Raw genomic sequence first — 12,837 nt, 5'->3', positions numbered from 1 at the left:
GAATTTCATATAAATTCAATTGTTACAAGAAAAACAAACAAAAAAATATTGATCCTAAAATAATTATAAATTTATATTTATTGATCTTTTATAAAAAAGATGTCAGATCGTATTACTCACAGATACTACGAAAATCCTCTTCCGAATGTTGGGGAGCAAGTGGTTGTGCAAGTCTCTAGACTTGATGAAATGGGTGTATATTGTAAGTTGATAGAATATGGTGGAAAAGAAGGATTTGTTCCAACACCTGAATTGAGTGTTGCTAGAATTAAATCAATTGCACAAGTTACAAGAGTTGGAAAGCAAGAAGTTGTTATGGTTCTGCGAGTTGACCATGAAAAGGGTTTGCGAAAAAGAATGTGGTGTTTTGATGTTTTTATATTTTTATTAATTATTTACTTGAAATTCGTCAAAATTAAGGATACATTGATTTGTCAAAAAGAAGAGTTGAATCAAAACTTATTGCACGTGCAATGGATCGTCTTACGAAATCAAAGACTGTTCACGCAATTTTGCAAGCAATTTCACAAGCTCAATCAATTGATATTGATTTGCTTTACAGAAATATTGCATGGCCATTAGCAAAGAAATATGGGCATGCATACGATGCTTTCAAAGTTGCTTTAAGGTTTAAATAAAACTCAAAGTTTTTGTTTTCATGGTTATAATGTCATTTATTTTTCAGAGATCCTGATTCCGTGTTTGGAGATTTGATGATTGAACCAAAAGTTCGTGAACAACTGATGCAAAATATCCTGAGACGTCTGAATCCTCAGCCAATTAAACTTCGTGCTGAGATTGTCGTATGTTTTTAATTAATTTACATAAATATACAAAAGAGAATCTTCATTTTGCTTTAATATTTAAAAATATAAAAGTTAACATGTGACTCTCCATCAGGAGTCCAGGGAATTAAAGCTGCGTTGTTAGCGGGTGAACAGTCACCTAATGAAACCGATGACATCCGAATTGAATGCAAAGTGAAAGCTACTCCAATTTACACCATTGAGACATCTGTTTTGGATAAGGAAAGAGGAATAAATGCTCTCGGACAAGGTGTGCATTCAAAATTTTAACAGAATTTATGAAATGTTGCATATGAGGGGGAAAAAAGGATAAATAAATAATTTTTTTGTGCGTGCTTTTGTGTTTGTTTTCATTTTGTAATTTATGATTTTGCTGTCAATTGTTATTATGATTTTCTAAATAATATCTGTCTTTGTAATATTTATGGTTATTTTTGCGTGTTGCTCCTTTTCTTTTTTTTATTTTTTTTTTTTTTTTTTTTAGCAATTGAAGTTATCAGAGAGAAAATTGAATCAGTTGAAGGAATTCTTGAAGTCAAGCAAGAGGTATATTGTTTATATCATGTCAATAAGATTAATGGTGATTATTACGTTCATCAATTCTCAATTTTATTTCTTTAAACTATTATTATTGTTTTTTTGTTGTTGTTGAATATTTGTTTTTATTCAGCCAACTGTTGTTTCTGGAGACAGCGGGCCTTCAAATGTTACTGTTGAAAAAGAAGAGATTGAAGATAGCGAAGAAGAGGATACTGAAGACGATGAAGAAAGTGATGACAATTAAAAGCTTTCAATTCATTTTTTAAAAAATAGAAAGAAATTAGATTTATTTTCAAATTTTCAAAAACAATTGGAAATTGTTAATTTTTTATCAATATTTCGAGTAAGTTTAAATTTCTTTCAATTTTGCGTCACTTCACGTTTTTCTTTGTTTCTTTTTCAAAAACTCTGAGAAGTAAAATTTGCTAAATTGCAATTTTTGCAAATATGTTTTTTGAATGTTTTTTACTTTTTATATATCAAAATATAAAACTCTTTTGAAAAAACATTTTTGTTTCAGTTTCATGAAACAGTTGAAATTTCAAATCCCAAACAAATTTAGGTTTTTCAAGTAGAAGAAACAATCATTTTCTGTACTATCCATTTTCCTCTGACCTCTTTTTCACCACCGACCTTTTTTCATGTGAATCTTGCTCCAGCTTAATACGAGCTCGCAGCCAACGAAAAATGACGAGAAATGTTTATTTTAATAAATTTTACAATGAAGTTATAATTTTTTAACGAATTTTTTTTCCCAAGAGATTTCCGTAATTTTAAATTTTATTTTTGATCATTAAATTGATAGTCTTTCCATGAGAATAACACTCTGGAAGTTGTAAGTTTCATCATCAGAGCTTGGAATATTCTTTTTATTGTTTTTATGACTTTTCACTTTTCACTTGTTTCTTTTTCACTTGTTTTCTCATTTCATCCACTTTTCGAAAAAATTAAAATTTTTAAAGAATGATGAATTTTTGTAAAAAATTATAAGATGATCCTTAATATATGTTAAAATGTTAATCATGTTGGTATACAAAAAAGTTTTACAAATTTGATTTTAAATAGAAAAATGAAAAACATCAATTTCAGTAGTTTTGATATTTCCAACCAGTTTCATTTTTTCGGCAAAAAATTATATGAGTGTGCAACAATATAATGATTTTAAAAATGAGATACAGCTAATTAAATATAACAATTGTTTATATTCCAATTCATATTTTAATTATTTCGAAAAGTGGATGAAATGAGAAAACAAGTGAAAAAGAAACAAGTGAAAAGTGAAAAGTCATAAAAACAATAAAAAGAATATTCCAAGCTCTGATGATGAAACTTACAACTTCCAGAGTGTTATTCTCATGGAAAGACTATCAATTTAATGATCAAAAATAAAATTTAAAATTACGGAAATCTCTTGGGAAAAAAAATTCGTTAAAAAATTATAACTTCATTGTAAAATTTATTAAAATAAACATTTCTCGTCATTTTTCGTTGGCTGCGAGCTCGTATTAAGCTGGAGCAAGATTCACATGAAAAAAGGTCGGTGGTGAAAAAGAGGTCAGAGGAAAATGGATAGCACAATAAAATATTTTCGAATTATTTGAATGGGAGGTTTTTTTCGAAATCATAACTTTTTTCGGAATGTTGATTTATCGAAGGTTGCATGCCATAGGGAAGAGATTATGTATTCAAATGCCATCATTTTCGAAATCGCTTCAAAAATTAATGTTTTTGTTGAAGTGAAAATGAAGATATTTTGAATAAATCTTTTCATTTTTTAGTGTTTTCATGTTGACATTCAAAGAGAATTTTCAAATTAAACTTTCTGCTTGAGAAAATATAATTTCAAAAAAAAATTCTCACAATTCAAAAATATATAATTTCAATTAAAAAAATCGTTAAGACATTTTCTGAACTTTTAATTTGTAAAATATTGTTGTTCTGAAATCATTTCTATGCTTATATATCCTTCAAGAAAATGATGCATTCTTCTACAGTATTTCACAAATTCTTATAATAATTATCACATTTCGAGGATTATGAAAATACTGAGAAAAAGAAGAGATATGGCATATCGGCTATAGATCCATCTCGATTAAGATCAATCAATATTATCGATTTATGTGTATCTGGTGGTAGTTATCATCTTATGAAATAAGTTGGAATAGGCAATGATAATAAAATAGAGATCGAAGTTGTTGCTGATATTCTTAGGGGTTATCATGATTTGATTTTCAGTGAAGTTCAATAAAGATGGAGTTATTGATAAGTGAAATCAAGATATATCTATAGCTGATATACCATATCTCCAAGGAGAAGAATTAGCTAAAAGATTAGCTGAAAGTGTTGAAGATGGTGAATTAATGCGAACATGTGTTGTATGTTGAATGTGATATGTGTTGAACATGTGTTGAATGTGTTGGTGTTATCGTTGGTGTTATCGCAAATAAAAAATAATTGATTTTGTTTTATATTTTATAGTTAATGGGTCGGAAGAAGATATACGCAACTGTGGAAGAAGCGAAAGCGGCTCAACAGAAACAAATTAAACAGTTTCAGGAAAAACGAAAGGAAGAAACTAAGTATTACAACGAACATGTATCTGAAAAACAGAAGAAGTTGATTAAGATATTGAGGAGAAAGCTTATCGAAAATGATGAGTTGTTAGATGAGTTGATGGAAAAAGTTAATGGTTATTTGCCTGCACAGGGTTGACTGGGCAGATAATTATGATGCTGTGGTGTGGAAATATTGAATTAAATCTCTGTGCTTTAACATCTGCACAGTGTGCACAGTGTGGAATAGGTCAATTTCATTCTCCAAAATATATGGGCAATCTGTCAAAGTGAGCAGATTGGGCAAAATACATTGTTTGTGAAAATTAACTGTTGTCGTTTATTTTCGACATAAACCCCAACAACATATTTCCCGTAAATTTACGTTTCAAAAATGAATCTTTTTCAAAATAATTTTGTTTTTTTTTAAATTTTTATAAAATGGCATTCACCCAAACAGACTCTGACAACGTAATCCAACAACAAATTGATTCAATGTCAACAGAACAGCAAACGATGGGAGAACGAATGAAAGATCACTTTGTTGATTTGTTCGACTTCAAGAAATACTCTGACAAGAAGCAGGACAAACGACACACTGGAACAGCTGTCGATATCAGCAAATGTGAGGATCTTTGTGTCGTTGATGTTGACATCAACAAATCCCTTCAAGATGAACAAACGAAAACCATCAGGAATTCCATTCTCGAAAAACTCCACCGAAACGTCTGACTTGTGCAAACAGCTCATGGTGGTCTTCTTATTTATTGTGAGCTGTGTGATTATCCTCTCAAATGTTCGTCTCAAACCAAAGTGTTTGCGAGTCAGGAGTTCGATGTCGACATTTTTGCAGGTATTGGAGATGGAAAACAAAGGCTTGTTGTTCAAGCTGACTCTTCATACAGAGAAATGAAAGATGGAAAGAGAATCATCACCAAATGCATTCCCCTCAACAATTACAGAGAGCTCAGAGATCTTTCATCACTTGAGAGTGTTCTTGACATTTTCGGTATTGACCTCAAAACAAAGAGTTCATCGGTGACAATGGCAGCTGAACCACACAATCTTCTCACACAAGATGGAATCGTTGATTTGTCTCCAACCGTCGATCTTGCTCTTGTTGATGGACTCAAAGATGTTGATTTTCATAACGTTACAGGTTCTTTGTCACTTGATTCTGAGTTAACTCTTTTACAGTTATTTGCAGCTCTCAATTCTCTCGTCAACATTGATGGTTTCGACAACGAATCGAAAGATTTTCTTAACACTCAAATCAAAGAGACAGCTGCTCTTGCAGCAAATGCAATCACTCACTGTGAAGAGAAACGAAACCGATCCAGAGATAACACGTCACATTCATATGTTCTCCAAAAGATTGTCAAGAGATGGAATTCAACAAATGACAGCGATGTGATCATTCCATTCCTCAGAAAAGAGAATGAGCAAAAGGAAGAACCTCCACGAGAGATTACTGTTCATGAAGAAGATCTCAACTCATCGTTCTCGTACTCTGAAATCAGGGAAAAAGCTTATCGAAAACAATACTCCTCACTGTCTAAAGTTGCTGAAGATCACACAAAAGTTTTAAGATTTGTTGAAGCAAGGATGGAATTCATTGTGAAAGAGTCTGACATTCACACCTCTTGTTATTCGATAACATTCAAGACAATATCAGCAATGTGCGAACTGTTCAAAACAATAAAACTCTGGCATGATGACAAAAAGACTCTCACAGTTGAGACAGCTTTCGAATAATACTCTCATGTTCTATCGATCGATGAGATGAAGTTTTTCTCAGATAACCCTCGAATATTCTCTCTGTTCCATGTGTTCAAATACGAAATGGAAAACGAACAAAATGACGAAATCATCAAACCATTCCTCGATTTCACACGAGAAGTTATCGCTAACAACAACGAAGAACTCTATCAATATATCCTCTGTTGGATTGTGTCAATTGTTCAAAATCCTGGGAAAAAAGCAGAAACGTCACTTGTTCTCAAAGGTTTGCAAGGAATAAGAAAGAACGTCTGGACAAATGCACTCACTGAACTGTTGGCAGGATATTCGTGTCCAAATGTCACAGAGATTGAAGAACTGACAGGACAGTTCAACTCCATCGTCGAAGGGAAAATGCTGATTGTACTCGACGAATTGAAGAATGTTAGAGATGATCGAACAGCTAACTTTGATGCATTGAAGAGAATAATCACGGATTCAACAATCAGAATCAATGAGAAGAATCAGCCAAGAAGAACAGCTGAGAGAGTAGCTAATTTCATATTTGTGACAAATCACACATACCCAGTTAAAATTGAGATTGGCGACAGAAGATATGTTGTTTGTGATTGAAACTCAAAATACAAGAACAATCTCACATTCTTTTAGGATTTCACAAACTTTTTCAACAATGAATTCAATGAACAACTTCTCTGTTATTTCATCAGCAAAGATCTCACCAATTTCAACACAAGGGCTATTCCGACAACGGAAGCAAAAGAAGATATTATTGCAACGTCACTCTCTGTCATCGATGTGTTCTGTCCAGAGCATTACAATAAGCACAAAGAAGTGTGGAGATGTTCTGAAGCACTATGTTTCAGAACAGTTGAATACAAGTACGATCTCTCATTCCAACAAGCAATTAAAGACAGATGTGAGAGAATACGAGGAGGTGGAAGAGGAAACCAAGTGTGGTGTTAAAAACTCAAGCCAGAGTATGAACAACTCCTCAAACAATTAGAAGATGAAGATGACATGGACTGTTCTGTGGAAATAAACAAAACATATTTGTTTTCTTGGAATCATTTAAACAAAAACAATACAACTGATGTGTGCCAACTGTTATACACCATCAACGATATCATGTGGTAATGTGGCAAAATGACAACACTAATTGAAAAACAAATATACATCAAAATCATGACAAATTGGGGGTAAAACACACATGTTGGCAGAAATGGTATGTTGGCATATCTTTTCAGATGAAATTTAAAGATCCTGACTACTTGACTACCTGACTACGCTTCCAGTACGTAGATATAAATTAATATTTCCCTTCAACTGAGCCTCAGATATTGCCACAATTCTGTGTCCTGTCCACAGATTCATACTTTTTCGTGAAAAATTGTAGATGTTGGCAATCGACTATTATACCATCGTGACAACTGTTTTATACATGTGACGATACAACAAACGTTCGTCAAAAGTTATAATTTGTCAATTTCCACATTAACCGTTCAATTAACATTACGCAGGCAAATATTCATTAACTTTTTCCAACATCTCATCGAACAGCTCATCTCTTTCGATGAGCTTTCTTCTCAATATCTTAATTAACTTCTTCTGTTTTTCAGATACATGTTCGTTGTAATACATAGTTTCTTCTCTCCGTTTTTCCTGAAACTGTTTAATTTGTTTCTGTTGAGCCGCTTTCGCTTCTTCCACAGTTGCGTATATCTTCTTCCGACCCATTTACTATAAAACAAAAAACTTAATCAATTAATTTCATTTGCAATTTTCATCAACGATAATACCAATTTTCACACTAATTCACCATCTTCAACACTCCGGTTAATCTTTCAGTTAATCTTGTAGCTAATCTTCTCCTTGGAGATATGGTATGTCAGCTATGGATATATCTCGATTGCACTTATCAATAACTCCATCTTTATTGAACTTCACTGAAAATCAAATCATGATAACCCCTAAGAATATCAGCAACAACTTCGATCTCTATTTTATTATCATTGCCTATTCCAACTTATTTCATAAGATGATAACTACCACCAGATACACATAAATCGATAATATTGATTGATCTTAATCGAGATGGATCTATAGCCGATATGCCATATCTTTAAATGTTTTATTTTTATGTTATATTGAAACAAATATTTTCATTAATCCAATTTCTCATCCTTTAAACGATTTATTACAACATTGAATATCAAAATAACTTTTCGGCGTACAGCCAGTGAACAATTAATTTCTTACAATTTTTAAAAAAAGAATAACAATTTGATTTTATATGAATAAAAAGTTTTGGAATATTGAATAAAAAATTGTGCATTTTTTTATTTCGAATTGGGTTTTTGAGAGACAAGTTGCACAAACGCTTTAATAACGAGTGAATAAGTGCAACATTTGATTTTGTTATTGTTGTTTTCTAATTTTCATAATTGTTATGTTCTGAGAACTCAAGAATTTTTTCGATTGCGAAAAAGCGGAAAAAAGACAGAATTGAATAACATCTGGAATAACTCTCATTTGATTTTTATTTTTGAATTAAAGTTGAATAAATAATGATTTTTCAGATTGATAGTGCCTTCACGATGATGTTCAAGGCACAGACATATGTGGACTAAAGCAAAGAAAGTGCCAGTCAAAATTCGCTATTTCTTTCACTCTTCCGTTTCTTTTTCTTCCTCATCAGAAACCATTTCAGAATATTTGTTTTGTTTGTTGAATTCAATCAAATAGAAAGTGTTATTTTCTCACTTCTCTTCCGCACCATCTTCACTTCCATCTCTTTCTCAAACAGTGAATTTCAATTTATTGTGTGCAACAACCAGAATTCCCCTGCTCCTCCAACATGGACTTCATCCAAATTAAAGACAATCTATCTTCCTCAACATCGAAAAGAATTTTGTCACAAACAGCTTCTTTATTTTTTTCATCTTTCTCTCCCTAAAAGTACCTCAATCATCTTCTTCGGTCTTCCGCTGAATGAAAAATGCAACACACTTAAATCATTCCATTCAGCTTCCTTTGAGTGGGAAGTTTTCAATATTGTTCTTCCATTCAACGTCTCCCTTTCGCAAAAATCATGAAAAAGACTGAAAGCTCGTTTCCTTTCTCGATAACCTGACTGAAACTGTTGTGGATGAAAATCATCTGGAAAGAATCCTCCTCTTCATTTTCTTCTCTCTGTTTCACTATCATCTTTTCTTCATCCTTTTCATCAAGCATCTTTATCAGGGGAACTTCCTCTATTGATTATTGCCTATTCCTTTCAATCGTCTCTCTTTGTTGAATTCGTGTGCTCACTTGAGATGAAAGAACAAGGAAGTCGAGTTTTCATTCTTCGCAGATACATTAATAATTGATGTTTGACAGTTGAGAAATTGAAAAACAAACATTCATTGCATGCACATAAAACAGAAGAACCAGATCAGTCAAGTTGAGGAAGAGAAACTCAATTTTGGAAAGAGTGTATATTCTGTTTTACAGACTGTCTTGGAAGAATCAGATGTGATTGGCAGTAAGTCCAGTTGTGAATTTCGCTGAACATGCGTTGATTCTAATTGATAATGAAACATCCCATTTGAATCGGAACCGATCGTTGAAAGATAATGAATTGATATGGTGTTTCAGCAGCTGCATTTATAATCTGACACCTCTATGTTTGGCAGATGTCGTTGAATATGATTGGAAAGCATTCAATCTCACCAACTGTTACTGCTACATCACGAAAGAATTTCCTGTGTATTGTTTTAAAAAGGAAGCTGATCTCTTCATTCCAAAGAAACTGATATTTGATCGAATTTCTTTCTTTCCTCCAAAACTCCATTCTTCCTTTCATTTGCAGAGAAATAACCTTGCTGGAGTGTATCTCATGGAAAAGTCGTCTTCCTCCTTCTTCTCCAAATCTCAGATCAGCTGAAATGAAAACAGCCTTGAATGAATAAATCTGTTTTTAACATCCAATCAAATGAATAAATTTCCTTTTGATGTTTCACCATCACCAAACTTGGGAATCTCCATCATTTCTATTGGAGCTGGCCTTCATTGTTTTTCTTCATGGCACAGGATTATTCTGCAATTGAAGCATTGGAGCCTTGATCTTCTGCCACACTACAATAATGTTCTCCATGTTCAAGAACTTTTCTTATCTTTTCTTTTGTTCAGACAATTTGTGATGATTTTCTGAATTTCATTTCTTTTCTTCCTTCATAACCCAATGATCCATTGACAAATGAGCTCAAAATGACACAATTCACAAAATATACCAAACCTTCAAAAATCATCTGTTCTTGTTTTCAAATTCATTCTTCTCCACAAAAAACAACTAAAAACATCTTCCGTTCACTCATTCAATCTGCCGAATTTCTTTTCCTCTTTGCTAAAGGATTTGATATTTATTCCATTGGAAAAAACAATGTGATTCAAAAAGTTTATGAATTTAAATTAAAACATTATGCTTCAAATAATCTGTTGGTTATGATCAAAAATAAACAAAAGATTTCCATTTCTAGCTTAATACAGCCAATCCTTGCGGCTTCTTTGCACTCCGTTTTGCCCTTTTTTTATTAAGCAAAAACAGAACAGTTTGTATTTCGAATTGATTTATTTTGCAAGATAATCAACGATGTTTGCATTTATCTTTTATTTTGTTATTTGCCAAGCTTTGCACCTCTTTTTGAATATTTTTTGCAACATGCAGAATGAGTTTGACAAATGATATATCTGAAGACGAACGGAGATGATGACTAAAACAGAACAGTTTTCAAGTTTGTTCTTTAATTTGGATTGACCAATTCTGAACAAAATTTTTGTATTTTGAAACTTATTTGCAGAATTGTTTTGCGAACTGGAACATTGTAGAGAAGACGAACAAATACAGAAAATGGAGGAAATGAAAAGAATGATAGATGAAATGAATAGAAAAGAATTTCAAACAGTTTTCACAAAAGAGTGCTTCAATAAAATCCACCAAATGATTGAAAAAAATTCATTGTCATTGGAAAGAACAACCTTGCTGTTGAAACATGCTGGATTTTGCAAAGTACTGAAAAAGATTTTCTTATATTCTTTTTATTGTTCATTATTGAGCGAAAGGATGAAAGAGATGATAATTGATGAAAATGAGAAGAAAAAGGATGAAAAGCTTTTGACTGATTTTTGTGAATGTTTTGCTTTGCTGATTGAAGGAAGCATTCCAAAAAAATTGCTTTCAATTGTTGTGCCTTGCCTTCTGAAAGTTGCATTGAAGAAAGACGAGACCGAAGAAGCTCAGAAGGAAGTGGAAATGGCGTTGCTGGCTTTGGGCAATATTGTATATTGGGTTTGAAAACCTTTTTCCCATTTTGATATTGCTGAATTGTTTTTTCCTCCTTTTTTGCATAGGAAATGAAAAGAGAACTGTATTTGAATGAGATCAAAGAAATCATCAAACATCACCAGGAACATCAGAATCTGACACGGCTTTCTTATCAGTTGGCTTGGCAGTTTTTGATTTGTGGATTTCCCAAAGTCGATAGCTTGGAAGAAGTGATTGTGAATGAACTGCATTTCGCAAGAGAAGCAAGAAGAGAAATCGAAGATCTATCAAAGTATTTAGACTGGAATAAAAATGAAGAAGAAAATGGAAGAATAGAAGTGCTTGTTATCGAGAGATGGATTTATGCTATTGATAATTACTTTACCTCGTGCAAATTGTGGAACGAAGAAATTGCTGGTCTTATCAATTGCATTGTTCAAGTGTTACGAGCATCAAGGGACAATCACAAAGATATTCACAATAGATACTTCGATATACTTAGATATGCAACAGAAAATAGAAATGTGGAAATTGATGAATTGTTGAAAAACGGAGCTATTGGTGCTGTTTTGGAGGAGATTCAGCAGCCAACAATTAATGATGATTTGATAAGGAATTGTTTTCTTTTCTTTTTGAATATTTCAAGGCGGTTGAAAGAAAAGAATAAAGATGAAAAGGAAGAGGAGGAAAGAAAAGAAATGAAAAGAAAGATATTTGAAAGGATGGAAGAAGAAGATTGCGAAAATGTTATCATTAGCTTTCATGGAGTCATTTCTCTTCGTTGTATACTTTATCGTGGATTATCTTTGAATTTTTCTGATTAATTTGTGAGTGTTTGAGGAAATGAAATGTTTTTTTCTTTATCTTTTTCTTTTTTGAGCATTTCAAAAAATTGAAAACAGTTTGCATAAGATTTTTAAATATCCTTTTATTTTTTATAACCTTGAAGAGGAAAATTCAATGAAAAAAGTCAGGGTCATCTCTTTTTTGGAACTATTTTCTTTAATGGCATCAAAATTTAAAAATGAATAAATAAATAAATAAATAAATAAATGAATGAATGAATGAATAAAATAGACATTTTTTGAAAGAATAAAAGAGGAAAATGACAAAACACTTCAAAAAAATCTTTTCAATATTTCAATTTCATCAAAATGAAGCGGAATAAAAAAATGTTTGGGAAAAAAATTTCTCAATTGTTTGTTGAATTGTGAAAAGAAAAAAGAAAAGAAAAGAAAAAGAAAAAGAAAAAGAAAAAACATTTCATTTCCTCAAGCATTCAAAAAATAATCAGAAATAATTATTGATAATTTGCTATAATATTTTCTGTTGAAAAAATCAAATGTTTCAAAAAAACTTGTGATTTTATCTTCGTATCCCTCTTCTTCCATCTTATCAAATATCTTTCTTTTCAATTCTTTTCTTTCCTCCTCTTCCTTTTCATCATCCTTCTTTCCTTCCAATCGCCTTGAAATATTCAAAAAGAAATGGAAGCTTTCACTAGCCAGTTTGTCATTCATTGTTAACTGGTGAATCTCCTCCAAAATAACATCAACAGCTCCACCTTTCAACAGGTATTTAGCTTTCGCATCTCTATTTTCTGCTGCATTTCTGAATGAATAAACACACAAGAAGAAAATTTCTCTGCTTTTATCCTTTGCTGTCAGAAGCACCTGGTCAATACTGCCTAAAAGCCCAGCAAATTCTTCGTTCCATAATTCGCATGAATATAAAATAGAAACCAACATTTGCAACCATCTCATCAAAGTGAGCTCTTCTTTTGTTTCTTTTCTTCTTTCTTCTTTTCTCTTCCAATCCATACTCTTTGACAGATCTTCCAGTTCTTTTGCTGCTTCTCTTGCAAAATGCAGATCATTCACAATCATGTCTTCCAACT

At 32.1% G+C, this 12,837-nt stretch overlaps 4 protein-coding genes across 4 annotated transcripts; all 4 read left to right on the top strand.

Annotated features, from left to right (window-relative positions):
* Nucleotides 1-79: 79 nt before the first annotated feature.
* On the top strand, nucleotides 80-2,304 carry MONOS_1725 (Translation initiation factor 2 subunit 1). Its single transcript, XM_067870151.1, has 6 exons — nucleotides 80-343; nucleotides 421-628; nucleotides 686-803; nucleotides 879-1,056; nucleotides 1,291-1,352; nucleotides 1,477-2,304. The coding sequence occupies exons 1-6, from the start codon at nucleotides 100-102 to the stop codon at nucleotides 1,588-1,590; spliced, it is 924 nt and encodes a 307-aa protein (XP_067722759.1). The 5' UTR covers nucleotides 80-99; the 3' UTR covers nucleotides 1,591-2,304.
* Nucleotides 2,305-4,339: 2,035 nt separating this feature from the next.
* On the top strand, nucleotides 4,340-5,653 carry MONOS_1726 (uncharacterized protein; the record flags this gene model as incomplete). Its single annotated transcript, XM_067870162.1, has 2 exons — nucleotides 4,340-4,523; nucleotides 4,713-5,653. 2 exons carry the CDS (start codon nucleotides 4,340-4,342, stop codon nucleotides 5,651-5,653), a joined length of 1,125 nt encoding a protein of 374 aa, XP_067722758.1.
* A 27-nt stretch (nucleotides 5,654-5,680) lies between these two features.
* Nucleotides 5,681-6,250, top strand: MONOS_1727 (putative Poxvirus D5 protein; the record flags this gene model as incomplete). Its single annotated transcript, XM_067870173.1, has 1 exon — nucleotides 5,681-6,250. One exon carries the CDS (start codon nucleotides 5,681-5,683, stop codon nucleotides 6,248-6,250), a length of 570 nt encoding a protein of 189 aa, XP_067722757.1.
* A 3,870-nt stretch (nucleotides 6,251-10,120) lies between these two features.
* MONOS_1728 (uncharacterized protein) lies at nucleotides 10,121-11,245 on the top strand. The gene is made up of 3 exons (XM_067870184.1): nucleotides 10,121-10,227; nucleotides 10,306-10,410; nucleotides 10,477-11,245. Exons 2-3 carry the CDS (start codon nucleotides 10,383-10,385, stop codon nucleotides 10,968-10,970), a joined length of 522 nt encoding a protein of 173 aa, XP_067722756.1. The 5' UTR covers nucleotides 10,121-10,227; nucleotides 10,306-10,382; the 3' UTR covers nucleotides 10,971-11,245.
* Nucleotides 11,246-12,837: the final 1,592 nt, after the last annotated feature.

The sequence above is a fragment of the Monocercomonoides exilis genome (assembly GCF_001643675.1).
Source record: "Monocercomonoides exilis strain PA203 chromosome Unknown scaffold40-978991, whole genome shotgun sequence".
NCBI lineage: Eukaryota > Preaxostyla > Oxymonadida > Polymastigidae > Monocercomonoides > Monocercomonoides exilis.
Note: the sequence above shows the minus strand (reverse complement) of the source record. Positions and strands in the feature narration are given on the sequence as shown.